A 13,544-nucleotide genomic window follows, 5' to 3' on the forward strand; every position below is an offset into this window, starting at 1 on the left:
ATGATTATGTAGATTTTGTCCTAGAACTTGGGAGGCTGAGGCAGGAGCATTTTTTTCAACATGGAGATCAGCCTGTTCAGGGTTCTGAAACCCTTTCTCAGAAAAAATAAGAGCAGAGGAGCAAATAAACCCCCCAAGAAATGGAGATTTTGTTGTTTGGTGTGTTCTGGGAACTTTTGTATTTAAAGTACAACCCATGGACCAGTCACATTGTTGGTTCCTAGAAATCAGTATCTCCAGTCCTGTTCAAGATTTATCAAACAGTAACCTACATTTTAGTCAGATTTCCCAGTGACTTGTATTCATAAATTTTAAGAAGTGTGGGTCAAAAAAGAATTGGTTTGGTTTAAGTGTCTTTAGAAGCTTTTTATAGGAAACTTCCAGTAGTGTATCGCAGTCGTATAAGAACCAAGTTTTATATTATTGAGGGATTGGTAAGCTGGTTGACTTTAAGGTTAACAGCTTGAAATGAATTGTCATGAGAGAATTTACAGCATGGAAAGTGCAAGTGAAAGACATCCATTTCTTTTGTACTGTAGAACAGGTCATTAAGGTTCCCTTAGTGTACCGCGCTGCTCAGTTCTGAATCTCCCAATGCAATCTGTAATTAAACTAGTCTCCTAAGGGGACGGAGAAGTCCGTGCGTATGAGGAACAAGATAATATGAATTTTAATCTGTCATTCACGGAACTTTCAATCTTTACACTGAGATACCACCATTCTGGGTAGTAAAATTTTAACTGTAACCTGATTCTGAAATGACCACAGGTGGGAAGGGAACATAAGCATTGGTAATAAAGTCAAGATAGGCAGGCAAACATTAGAAACTGTGCCTATTGGCAACAGATTTTTTTTTTTTTGGTTGCTGAAGCATAGATATTTTTGTGTGTAGTGAGTAGATTCTGGTCTCTGATGCATTTGTAACTGGGAGGAATTTATATTTTTATAAATTATATACAGAACAATTATCCTCTCTATCCCAAGTTAATGTTAAGTATGTGTGCAAATGCTTCCAGTTGCTCAGGGAGTTTTTCTATGTGTGGTCCCAAGGTCACTATAGCAGCGTCACCCCAGAGCCTATAGTAAATGTAAATTCCCAGGTTCCTACTCCAGACCTAATGGATCATAGGCATGGAAAACCACCGATCTGAGTTCGCGAAGGCCTTCCAAGTAATTCTTACACATTAGTGACATAGAAGCATCTTAGATTTCCTTATTTCTGTATGATGAAAGCTTCTCTTTTTCAACTCTAACCTCAAACAGGAAGTGACTTTTCTTGAAGTACAAATTTCCAGATCAAGTGGGAAATGCTTGAAGAAGTCTGAGAACCCAGATCAAAACAAACTACAGCCTAAGCACATATTTCAATATTTTCCTTCCTAGGGAAGCTAGCCAAGCAGGGAGGCTGCTGGCATTTTGCCAAGACTCCTGGTGTGCCGAAACCTTCCTAGAAGCCAACTGGCAAAGCTTGCATTTTAAGATGAGCCACATAGACAAGTGACTTTGCAAATACTAATAAAAGCATTGTCCTAGCACGTGTGGGGGCAAGCGTGCTGTGCTTGGTGTTGATGAGCAGATGCTTTGTTTTGCCTTTCTGGTTAAGAACTTTATCTGGTTCTGTAACAGCGACGTTCAGTGTTCACTGAGGGTTGACTTTGGGACAGATACTATAGTGAGGTCCTCTGAAAATTATCTCATTGTTAGTCCCATGTCAAGATAAGGAAGTGGGGGCCCAAGAGGTTATAGCTGCTTGCTCTATATCCTGCACATGCTGATGGCGATCCTGTGATTCAAAGGCAGGAAGTTTGCCTCCAGAATATTTCCTTAACCAAAACACCTCTCTTCAGAAAGGAGAGACTCATATGGATCAAATGTTCAGAGTTTCGTTGTATGCTAGCTTTTCCTCACCGTACCAGAATACCTAGCAGAAATGTCTTAGAACATGAAGGATTTAGTTTGGCTCATAGTTTTGTCAGGATTCAGCCCATTATGGCTGGGGAGGACAGCAGAGCAGCTCATGGCACGACCAAAAGGAAGAAGCCAGCACTCCACTGCCTTTCTCTCATTTCCCCCTCGTTCCACCGGAGCTCACAGCCCACGGAACAGTGCTACTCACATTCAGGATGTGTTTTCCCTGTCAATTAATTCTCTCTAAAAATATCTTCATAGAAAGACACTGAGGTATGTCTCAATATTCTGGGTAATTCTAAATCCAGTGAGGATGAAGTCATTATCATTATAATGGTGTGCTCACTTCAGAGTATGGCTTTTAATTAAGTTATTTTATAGTTTTTAAATGGCCGTAAGCTAGTGGACATCATTTATCTATCTACCGTCTATCTATCTATCTATCTATCTATCTATCTATCTATCTATCTGTCTTCTATATATGAACTCTGGATCCTACTTGATTAATGCCATCAAAGAAGACAATCAGGCACATTGAACTTATAAAGGATATTGTTTTAATAATAATAACATTACTGTAAACATGTTAATATTATTGTGAGTTATGTTCTCATGGTAGGCATTTTCAGGTGAAGGGCAACTGATTCCAGCTGTGGAGATAAGATATGAACTGAAGAACCCTTAGTAGGTGAACTTATATATGTATCTTTAGATTCGTTATCTTTTTAAGTATCATGAGATGACTGTAAGTTTTCCCCCTCCCTGATCTATGTGTGGAAAAAAAAAGAACATAGAAGGAAAAGAGGGCAAATGGGAAGAAAGTTAATAAAAGTAGATTTAAGCTTTTCTAGTGTTTTTCTCTTTTCTTCTATTTCTTTTTCTTTATTTTATTTTTTACAGTCACAGCTGATTGTAGGGCTTTTGAAGTAGCTGCTTAGGTAGTAGAGGAATGGGCAATAGATAAAAATCTCATTCTTCATTTAGATAGCCACTAACTACATATAAATATAAAATAAAGCTTCTGGGAATTCCAGGTTTGATCTAGTCTATCTTTTTTTAAACTTATTTATTTATTAATTTATTATGTATACTATATTCTTTCTGCATGTATGCCTAAAAGCCAGAAGAGGGCACCAGACCTCATTACAGATGGTTATGAGCCACCATGTGGTTGCTGGGAATTGAACTCAGGACCTTTGGAAGAGCGGGCAATGCTCTTAACCGCTGAGCCATCTCTCCAGCCCTCTAGTCTATCTTCTGTAAGTAGCTTCATGAAACCAAGCTACGTTTTGTAGGCTTGACATGCCTACTAAGTCACTAATTCATGTATTCATTGGTTCAACAAACACTTACTGTAGACCTCCATTCCTGCCTGAAGCTGTGTGTGGTATGTGCTGTGTGTCGGAAATGAATGACAGGATTGCCTTCCACAAAGGGCTCAAACTGGTGGGAAAGTCAGATACATTGTTATGGCTGCATAACTCTGAATCTTCTAAAACCCATCAAATTGTACAATTTAGGTTGGTAAGTTGTATTATATATAAAATAGGTCTCAGAATGGTTTCAAATAAACAAATATAACTCCTATTTATTATTCAAAACCAGGAAGAAATGGCTATAACTCAGTCCTGGAAGTGTGGAAGGAGACTGCCAACAATGAGTGAAGTCTCAACTGAAATCTTAAGGAAAAAAAAAATTTACTGATAATGTGGTACATGTAGAAGTACCACTGCTTCAAGCAGATGCCACAGAGGAACAAAGTCACAGAGGTGAGAAGTGTGTGGTTTCTCTCTCTCCCTCCTCTCCTATCCTTCTTCCTCTCTATCTTGCTCTCTTTCCCTCCCTCCCTCTCTCTCTCTCTCCCTCTCTCTCTCTCTCTCTCTCTCTCTCTCTCTCTCTCTCTCTCTCGTGTGTGTGTGTGTGTGTGTGTGTGTGTACACATGCACATGTGCTTTAGGAGGGATGTTGGCTGAAAAGGTGGGCAGAGGTGGTAAATGAGCCTTTGGGAATGGCCAATCACTGGAGGAGTTTAAGGAGTAATTGATTTACTTCGTGATTAAACTTGTTTTAGAGAAACCACCTGGCAGCTGTGACGTAATATATCCGTGGTGGGGGGGGGGATAAGGTGTGAGAATAACTTGTGCACGGGTCTCTGATTATCTCTGATCGTTTGTATACTAGGTGCAAACAAACAAACAAAAAGCAAGAACCCGAGACTGGTTTCCTAACGCCAAGATCTGTACTGCTCGCTGGTCTTAAGGCACAGCTTGCCCGCGGCCGGAAACTGTAAAGTAGATTGCTGGAAGATAAACGTTGTTCTGGCGTTTTGTTGAAAGGGGGTTAGTGAGTGGAACCTCCTGATCCGCCTTGGGAGGTTGGAAGTTTGGCAGATTGTTTTCCCTTTGCTATCAAAGGGATCGAACTCAGGACCTCGCACAAGTTAGCTCGGCGCACTATCGCCTAACAACGTGCATTTAAAGAAAAAAAATATCTTAGCAAAGCTGAAATGTAGCAGAGGAAGCTGGGGTACTCCAGGTTTTCCAGGACTTTAGGCTGGAAACTAGGTTCCCTCTGTTTAAATGATGGCTCTGAATACATCTGCCGGATGTAAAGAAAAAATAAGAAGGAATGAATAATTACGCATTTTCAACAAAGTCATTCTTTCCTGAAGGTTGTAAAGCTTTTGTGCTTTAACCACAAAACGGAGTCCCCGCCTGGGAAACCGACAGGATCACCGCCACGATGGCTCTCCGCCCTGTTCCTCTGCTCCCAACAACACCTTCCCCCTTTGCCAGTTTCCCAGCGGAACCTTTGTCGCCTGCCGGTGCAGTTGAACCGCGGGACCAATTTCGTCAACACAATCCGGAGTAGTCAACATGGCGACCGCCATACGTTGCCTCAGTAGAGGTAAGATAGCCAGTGTTCTGGAAGGAAAATAGGTCTAGAGCCGCGTCTCTTGTTGCAGCCGAGTACACGCCAGAGTCTGGCAGGCACGGGCCAGCTCTAGGTATTCGAAATGCCCCCGTGCTTGTTCTGGGCTCCACAGCCCACACAGTCATCACTACTTCAAAGCGACCCACAGCGCGACGCTGGGTTTCTCTCTTGGAGCAGGTCACTCTGAGGGTGGAATGGGAGGGAAAATACATTGGCAGTCCTTTCAGTCAGGGGTGAGGAGTACAAGGCAGTAGGGGTGGTGGCCTGTGTTTATATGGGAGGCAGCAAAGACTGCTGAGAGGCTCCGAGAGAAGGTGAAGTTTAGAGAGAAGGGATGGATCTCTTGGGACTGTTAACCTTTCAGTGTCTACTAAAAGAGATGGAACAGTTTCTGTCTCCTTGTGAAAGGCTGAGAGGGAGGAGGTTTTAAAGAATGAATGTAGCATCAGGTATGTTGATGAGTGGTTGAGGAAACTCTGAGGACTATTTTGTCTGGTGGCAAGTGAAGTTTTCTGTGTGGAGTGAATGGGTGCTAAGACAGTGACACATTGACCACTGAGGGGTTGGAAATAAAGATAGAGGTCTAGTAGGGTGTATAAATAGTGATGCTATTGTAATTTGGTTTTGCCCAGTCTGTAGCAGTTTGATTACTGTTGGAAATTTAAAATTCTGGTTCTTACTATAGCAGATTCTAAGTAGTGTTTCTGTCACGGCTCTTTGGGCTCAGTGTGTTCGTGAATCTCAGTGTATAGCAGTTTGCTGATTTTTTTTTTTCTGGTACAGGAGAGTGTCTTTATCCAGTCTCTGGTAGATACATGCTTGAGTTCATCTCGGGAGTTCTGTACTTAGAAACAGTCTTCTGGTTGTTCTTGTACATGTCTGTTAAAGCACATGTACATGGTACTTGTCTGGAAGAGGACTGCTACACTGTCATGATGTGCTTGCTAGGCAATTCTATATTACTTCCTAGAATGGTGCTCTTGTTCACACTCATACCTGCAATACATAAACTCTCCCTGCATTTGATATGGTAAGTGACTTCATTTTCTAGAGGCTTCTTAGTCTGGTATGTAAAACAATGATACTTAGATTAACTAATTTATAAACTGTGTGCTCACAGTAAAATCAAACACTGCTTTCTTGATTAAGTTTTGTGGGGAAAAAAAAACCCACAATTTGACCCAAGGTCAGTGTCCCACATATTGGCATAACAGGAGTCTCCAACATGCCTATTGTTAAAAGTCTTGTCAGTTGCATTGACCAATATAATATAGCAATGTGTTCACATGGTAGTATAATTTGAGTCTACACTGACTGGCCAGTGAGTCACAGGAATCACCCTCCTTTTTATAGGAATTGCAAGGAGGAGCCACATGTGAGAGTTTTACATGTGTGTTGGGGGTTCATGGAAAGCACTCTACTGATAGTAAGCCATCTCCATAGCCTCAATTTTTAATTTTTAAAAAGTAAATTTGATAAACTGAAGGTTTTAATAATAAATACAATCATTTTTAAAAATATAACCACTTTTTTGGGGAGGGGGGTCTAAATCAAGGTTTCTCTGTATAACAGTCCTGACTTTTTATTTGTCTTGTTTATGAAATCATTCCTTCCCTAAAGGTTATAAAGACATTTTCCTCTATTCTGAAAGCATTTTAAGCATTACAATTCACCTCTGAGTGGGTTTTCCCCTACTTTGTACTGGGAACTTTGGATGAGTTTATTTATTTATTTTTAATGTTACCAGTTTGTCTTTCTGTATTTGTGCCATTATCAATATATAGAACCACCATGTCTTTATAATTTCTCTCTGCAGCTGAAAGTCTTTTCTCTGTCCTTCTGCACCTATTTCTTTCCTACCTTCCCAAAGAACTACTCTGAGGCTTAATATTAATTACAAACTTTTTGGCCTATTAGCTTAGGCTTATTATTAACTAGCTCTTACAACTTAACCTATTTCCATTCTATATTTTACCATGAGGCTATGATTTTTTACCTCACATCTTGCTTCTCTGGCGGGTGCTGGTGTCTCTTTCAACTCCATCTTCTTTCTCCCCATCTCTCTTCTTGGATTTTCCACCTAGCCAGAGGCCAAAGTAGCTTTATTCATCAACCAATAAAAGCAATACATATTTGTAGCATACAGCCTGGCATCCCACATAATCTCCTTTTAATCAATTTTTATTTAGCTTACAAAGAAATGGTTTTTGTTGAATTTCACATACACAATTATGCTTGACTCTTTCTTTTCATCCTCTACACTACCCTCTCTCCTCCCTGTCCCTTCTTATAACAAGTCTTGATCTGGTAGGGCAAATTTCCCGCTTTGTTCTGATTTTAGAACTTGGACAACTCTGTGAATGTATCATCTTTAAAAATGAATAAATAAAATAGAAACTATTTAAAAAACTAGGGGTACATATGTATATACTTCTTATTAATAAGAATAAAATAAATCTATTGAGCTTAAATTAGTAAAAATAGGTGAAGAGGGTATAAAAGCTCATGCCTGTAATCACATGTTGCCTATAGTTCAATTCAGCCTGGGCCATACTTAGTGAGTTCCGGGTCACAATAATCAATGGAGAGCTCCTGTCTCAAAAACAAAATAAAATAAGTGAATAGAAGAAGTTGCTAGATATTAGACACCTCTGCTTGCTTTTTGTTTCTCTAAGCATGATTTCTCAGCTTTATTTTTCCTTTTAGTGGTGCTGCTTATAGAATGCAGGGCCTTGCACATGCTAGGCCAGGAACTACCACGAAACTACACCTTACCCCTATTATTGGATATTTTATGTTTGTGCACATGTGTTTCTGTGTTTGCATTTATGTGCATTGCTTGTGTGGAGGTCAGACGACAACCTTGGATCATTCCTTAGATTTCTACCACTTTCTGTTGAGACATGGTCTCTTACTGATCTGGAACTTTACCATATAGGTCAGGCTAGCTTGCCGAAGCTTCCTGGTATCTTACTATTCCTGGGAGTGTAGGCATATGCCACCATCCAGCTTTTCATGTGAATTCTGGTATAGACAGAAATTCTGTCCTGCCTGATTCTACAGTCATTCAGTCCCAACAAAACACACAGAGGCTTATATTAGCTATAAACTGGTTGGCCTTTTAGCTCAGGTTTATTATTAACCAGCTCTTACAACTTAAATTAACCTATAATTCTTACTTATGTTTAGCCACGTTGGCTTGGTACCATACTCAGTGAATCATTCTCATCTTGATTCCTCTGCATTTGGCTGGTGACTGCACACTGAACTTTTCTTCTTCCCAGAATTCTCCTCGTCAGGTTGCCCTGCCTATATTTTCTGCCTGGCTACTGGCCAATCAGTGTTTTATTAAATCAGTACAGGTGACAAATTTTATTTTATTTTATTTTGATTTTTCGAGACAGGGTTTCTCTGTAGCTTTGGAACCTATCCTGGAACTAGCTCTTGTAGACCAGGCTGGTCTCGAACTCACAAAGATCCACCTGCCTCTGCCTCCCGAGTACTGGGATTAAAGGCGTGCCCCACCACCATTTGGCCAGGTGACAAATCTTTACAGGCTATAAGAGCATTATCCCACAGCATTCTAGAGAAATCCAAACTCATATTCTCTTGCTTTTGAGGCAGCCCCATTATTATGTGTTTAAAAAAAATTCCAGCCGCTATTCTTATACTTTTTAAAAGTGGTTGAGAACCACCAAATATTAGTTGCTCTTGTTTTGAAAATACTGATTTTTAGAATGAAAAATGTATGACTGTGATGATTAATGTTATATTTTCCTTTTCTTCCAAGCCTTGATACGACATCAAAGGCATTGTCTTTCCAAGACAGCTTACCAGGTCCCTCCTTCCCTTTGCTCTGTGAATATTCTCTGGACCCACAGACATTTTGCTGCTGCTGCTGCTACAAAGTAAGTATTTTTTATTTTTAGCTGCTTCACTTACTGTTAAAGTTCTGATTGACAACCATAGTTCTATAAAGATCCGTAGTTGTAAAAGTTCATTGTCTGTACTCCATTGACTTTGGTGTTCCAAGGGGAAGAGAAGACGTGATAATAGCAGCATCTATGAACATCTTGAGTTGATTGCTCACCACTGGCATGTTGTGGCTATTGTGTTATGTTCATTTTAAGAGATGGATATCAAGTTACCAATAATGTCTCAGTTTTTCTGTAAAATACCCTGACAGAAGCAACTTAGGAGGGAAAGGTTTATTTGATGAACAGTTCCAAGTCCTAGCCCATCATTGTGGGGTAACCAAGTCACACGTAACCCGAAGCAGCAGCTTGTATCCACAGTCTAGAGCAGAGAGAGTGTGTGTTCTTTCCTGTGCTTATCTGCTCCCCCATTTTCATACAGTTGGGGGCCCAGCCTTTGAAATGGGTGAGTCTGTCTACCCCAGGTAACCCACTTAAGAGACTCTCTCAGCATGACCTCAGGCCAACACAACCCAGCAGATTCCTCACTGAGACTCTTCTCAAATGACTTCGATGGCTTCCAGTCAACAGTGAGAACTAACCATCACAATGAGATGATAGAGCCAGTCTTGAGCAGAGAAGCAGCATCTGTCAGAATGACGATTTGAACTCAAGAAGTTTAGTTCTAAAACTGTTTTTTTTCCTTCTTTTTAAATGATATTTTCTCCTAGGTGCTTTTTATAATTAGATGTTACAGGATTGCCAGTTCTGGAATTATATATTAGAATTTCAAATTTTTAATGTTCATTGTGTTATGTAGAAATACACACATGCATATACATATATATTTATAGTTTCTTATGTAGACTTTCCACATATGGAAATATAAAGGGATGAAATTTGTTCTCACAGCTTCTGATTACCAAGAGTATGAAGAGCTCGATTGATGATGCACTGTTGAACTGAATGAGGGAAAGTACTGAAAGGCAACGTTGGCTGAGCTCTTGGACTTAAGGCTCATGCCATTTGGTTGTTGGGCATAACACTGTTTGTTTCCCCAAGGGTATTGATGTTAATGAAGTATAAAGCAGAGTATCATCTTTTTCTGAAATTTTTTTCCTAATGTCACAATTTCTGTAGTTAAAAGAAATGGCTGAGAGAAAAATAATTAAATGCTTAAGAGCTATAGGATATTAACGATTAAAAATTACAGAATTCTTATGTGCTATATAATAATTAGTATTATAATTGAGCACTTTTTATATACTTGCTCATTTAATTTTCATAACAGTTATGAAGACAGATAACTATGAAGAGCATTTCTCAGATAGAGGAATGGAAGCCCAAAGATTAAATTTTATTTAGGTGCTAGGAATCTAAATTGTAGTACTCGTGAGCAGCATAGTCCAGTAGTAATTTAGAACAACATAACCCAGAGGTAGACAGCGTGAAGGAAGAGTGGCCAATTTTCTATATTAGAAGTTATCCGTGCTTCCATTTCTTTAGTGTATTTCTCATGTATATCTTTTGCCTGCTTTTTGTGCAGTTTTCTTTTTATTTCTGCTATATGCAAGTATTATTGGCTTATTTTAAGGACATTCTAAAACATTTTTGCTTATCCTCTAGGAAATTCCTATCATATGTCATCTCCAATTCTTATTCTACAGTTTGATGCTTTTCACTGATCTAAAAGCATAGCATGAGAAATATTGCCCACTTTAGAAAGGTATGGAACCTTGTCATAAGATTATTTAGTAACTTGATGAGATGTGTTCACAATTTTAGTTGTAATCTTTATTTTTTTAATGACTAACTTCAGAATCTACTAAAAATAGTTCATAGAGTCAAGATCTGAGGCATTGCTTTTCTTTGTTCTTTATTTTTGTTTTCAGTTTGAGACAGAATCTAAGTAGTCCTAGGTGGTCTGGAAGATGCCAGACTAGCCTTGAACTCACAGAGGCCTGCCTGCCTCTGCCTCTGCCTTCTGAGCCCTGAGATTGCCTTGCTTGAGATACCATGCTTTGCTCTCTGTCATTCTGAGCCCTCTCCAACCCGACTCCATTTCCCAGTAGCAGATCCTGGATTTTTGTTTGTTTGCCACTGGGCCATCTGAGTCTGATCCTGTTTCTCTCTTTATAATGGGGGTCTTTTTTTTTTTTTTTTTTTTTTTTTTTTTTTTTNTTTTTTTTTTTTTTTTTTTTTTTTTGCTTTTTTATGTATCTTTCTAAAAATAAAATGCTGGATGTCCTGTGTACTATAGTCAACACTGAAGTAAATAGTTTTTACACAGCAAGTAGGCTTGTCTTTTAATGTGTCATGTTGAGCCAGTGTAGTGAAGGACTGAGCTAGGTTTGGGTTTTGTGGTTTCCATGGCTACCACCAGCCGAAATCTCTGTACCATTACTTTGTGCTCAGCATGGGGGTTGGGTTGCTGGGTTTTTCTTTGTGGTGTTGTTGGTGCTGTTTCCTTCTGTGCAGCTGCATCTCCACGGGGGCCTTGGCCTCCTCTAGCAGTAGGCGGTTGTCACCTAGTGCTCAGTGCTTGACTGGCTAGAGCTGGGAGGAAGAGCAGTCTCTGCCTCTACCTCCGACTGGATATATAGTAGACTGGGCCCTGTACTGTTTCCTGCCTTGACTTTAGCACTCTTCCTTTCTATAGATAGAGTGAGTGTTTGCCTTTCCCTCCATCCTGCACCCTCCCAGAAGGCTCTCTAGTCTCCAGCAACTGCAGTCTTTCCCTGATGCATCCGTGGAGGTGTGTGGGAAAGGCCCATTAAAGCATGAACTCCCCATGTGCTCCTGGGCTTCTGTTGCCACACTGGCCCCTCAGTTTTGTCTTACCCGCTTGCCTTTCTCCGAGTTCTGTCACTAGAGAGACATGTGAGGGTGTGGAGAGGGCTGGCTCTCCTTGGAGTTCAGGCTACTGGATTACCTGCAGTTCTCAGCTGTGTGTTCTGTCTCCACGGTGTTGTCAAGAAGAGCTGGGGATTTTCATTATCTTCCTTCTCCATGCTAGCGCGTTTTCCAACTTTCAGTTTAAGTGGAGCAGAACTGCATTTAGTTTAAAAAGTAAAGAATAAATCACTATTAGAGATGTTAGTGTATTTATCTCGTATTAGCCTTAAATATCATTATTTAGTTCTACTTAGTTTTACGAAAATAAACAAAACACCTCAAAGTAAAAGATTTTTTGCTTTTGAAATACATGGATTGTTTTCTTGGGGGTCACAGATTTTTCAAGTCCTGAAGTGAACTTTATTATAGCACTGTTTTTCTCATCTTCTGTGGTTGGGTCTGACCATGGATTGCTCTTCCTCTCATGTTTCTGTATTTAGAGGACAGATGTGGCAGGACGAAAGTCATTAGCTGAGTACAATCTCTTGTTACTCATTTAATCTGTGTGGTTTAGTTACCCAGGTAACTGCGATAATTCTGTTCTCTTGATGCGGACTGCCAGGTGTCCTCCTCCTCCCCCTCTTTCCAGCATGATTTATATTGATCTCAAAGTCACAGCTCTTAAGCTCTTTGATAGTCTAACCTAACTGCATGAGCAACAGAAGTCTTTAAACGTGACTCTTCTGAGTAAAGACGGTGGATTTGGAGAGCTGTGGGAGCAAAGCATGGGTTTGTGAGATTAGTTTGTACCATATTTGTGCTGAGGATTTTGTTTAATTGCAGTTTGCTTTTTTGATTAATGTGTTTTCCTTCCACCTCCCTTTTGAGGTAGTAGAGATAGAACTCAGGACCTTGAGTGACCAAGTACTTTGTCCCCAGAGTAAATGAGAAAGGGTCATATTGTATGGCTTCATCTGGACTGGACCTGGCTGTATAGCTTAGGTTGGCTTTGAACTCAAGGTCTTCCCCGTCTCCCTCCCAAGTGCTGGGATTGTAAGCTTACACTACAGTAGCAGTTTCCTGAGAGTCTTGTTTGTTCTATACTCTGATGTTGTCATACTCATATTTCCTAAGGCATTGTTCCACTTGAAACCTAAAAATGTTTACATTGAACAACTCAAATATTTTATGAAGCAAAGTCCCAACCACAGATAAGTAAGTACCTTGTGCTCTAACCGTCATAATCTCATTTATCAGACTTTTTAGGGCTTCACAAATATTTATATTTACAAAAAAAGTCACTTCAGCCTCTGGAGATTTCATATTATTTTCATATTAAATATTTGAAAACTTAGCTGTGAAGATTTTATTTAATGTAAATTTGAAGGCTTTGACTAGAACCTCTGTTTATTTTAAATAGAACACTCTCTTCCTAAACAGACTCTCTGGTCTGCCTTTGGCTTTGTTACTCCGTTAGTAAATATAAGATTAAAATGTGGTTCCTCCTGTGTGGGAGGTGTCAGGATTTAGTAGGTACTCAGTAGAGCTACTGAGACATGGGCATTTACTTAAATTTACTGTCAGCAGTCTGAAAGGAGCCTGCGCCATTAAAATGAAGATTATCATTATTTGCCAGTGTGTTCAGTTGCTTATTAGTGGGGAGGATACTATTATTAGTGGTGATAAGAGGATTTGTTGAGTGCTAAGAAGAAGAATTGAATTTTATGTTAGGTTGATTCTGAGAGTAAAAAAAAAAATTGCCATTATTTCTTTCCCATATGTTTTCTGATACTTTATATTTATTTTCTGTTACTACTGTAACAGATGACCACAAGCTTTGGGGCTTAAAACAACATGATTTTCTGTGTTATACTTGTCTAGATTTCGTGTCTGACATGGAGCATGTTGGACTGAGTGAGGTGTTGGTAGTTACTGTCTGGACGCTGTAAGCAG

The 13,544-nt window shown here is 39.7% G+C and overlaps 1 protein-coding gene across 1 annotated transcript in view; it reads left to right on the forward strand.

Annotated features, from left to right (window-relative positions):
* The first annotated feature begins 4,616 nt into the window (after positions 1-4,616).
* Mrpl1 (mitochondrial ribosomal protein L1) overlaps positions 4,617-13,544 on the forward strand; it is a 53,527-nt gene continuing 44,599 nt past the window's right edge. Inside the window, exons 1-2 of the mRNA XM_050150178.1 lie at positions 4,617-4,815; positions 8,633-8,750. Of these exons, the coding sequence (XP_050006135.1) occupies positions 4,785-4,815; positions 8,633-8,750 (149 nt within the window). The 5' untranslated portion in view covers positions 4,617-4,784. The remainder of the gene's footprint in view (positions 4,816-8,632; positions 8,751-13,544) is intronic.

The sequence above is a fragment of the Alexandromys fortis genome, unplaced genomic scaffold, assembly GCF_014885135.2.
Source record: "Alexandromys fortis isolate MF-2015 unplaced genomic scaffold, M_Fortis_MF-2015_v1.1 scaffold_0, whole genome shotgun sequence".
Lineage (NCBI taxonomy): Eukaryota > Metazoa > Chordata > Mammalia > Rodentia > Cricetidae > Alexandromys > Alexandromys fortis.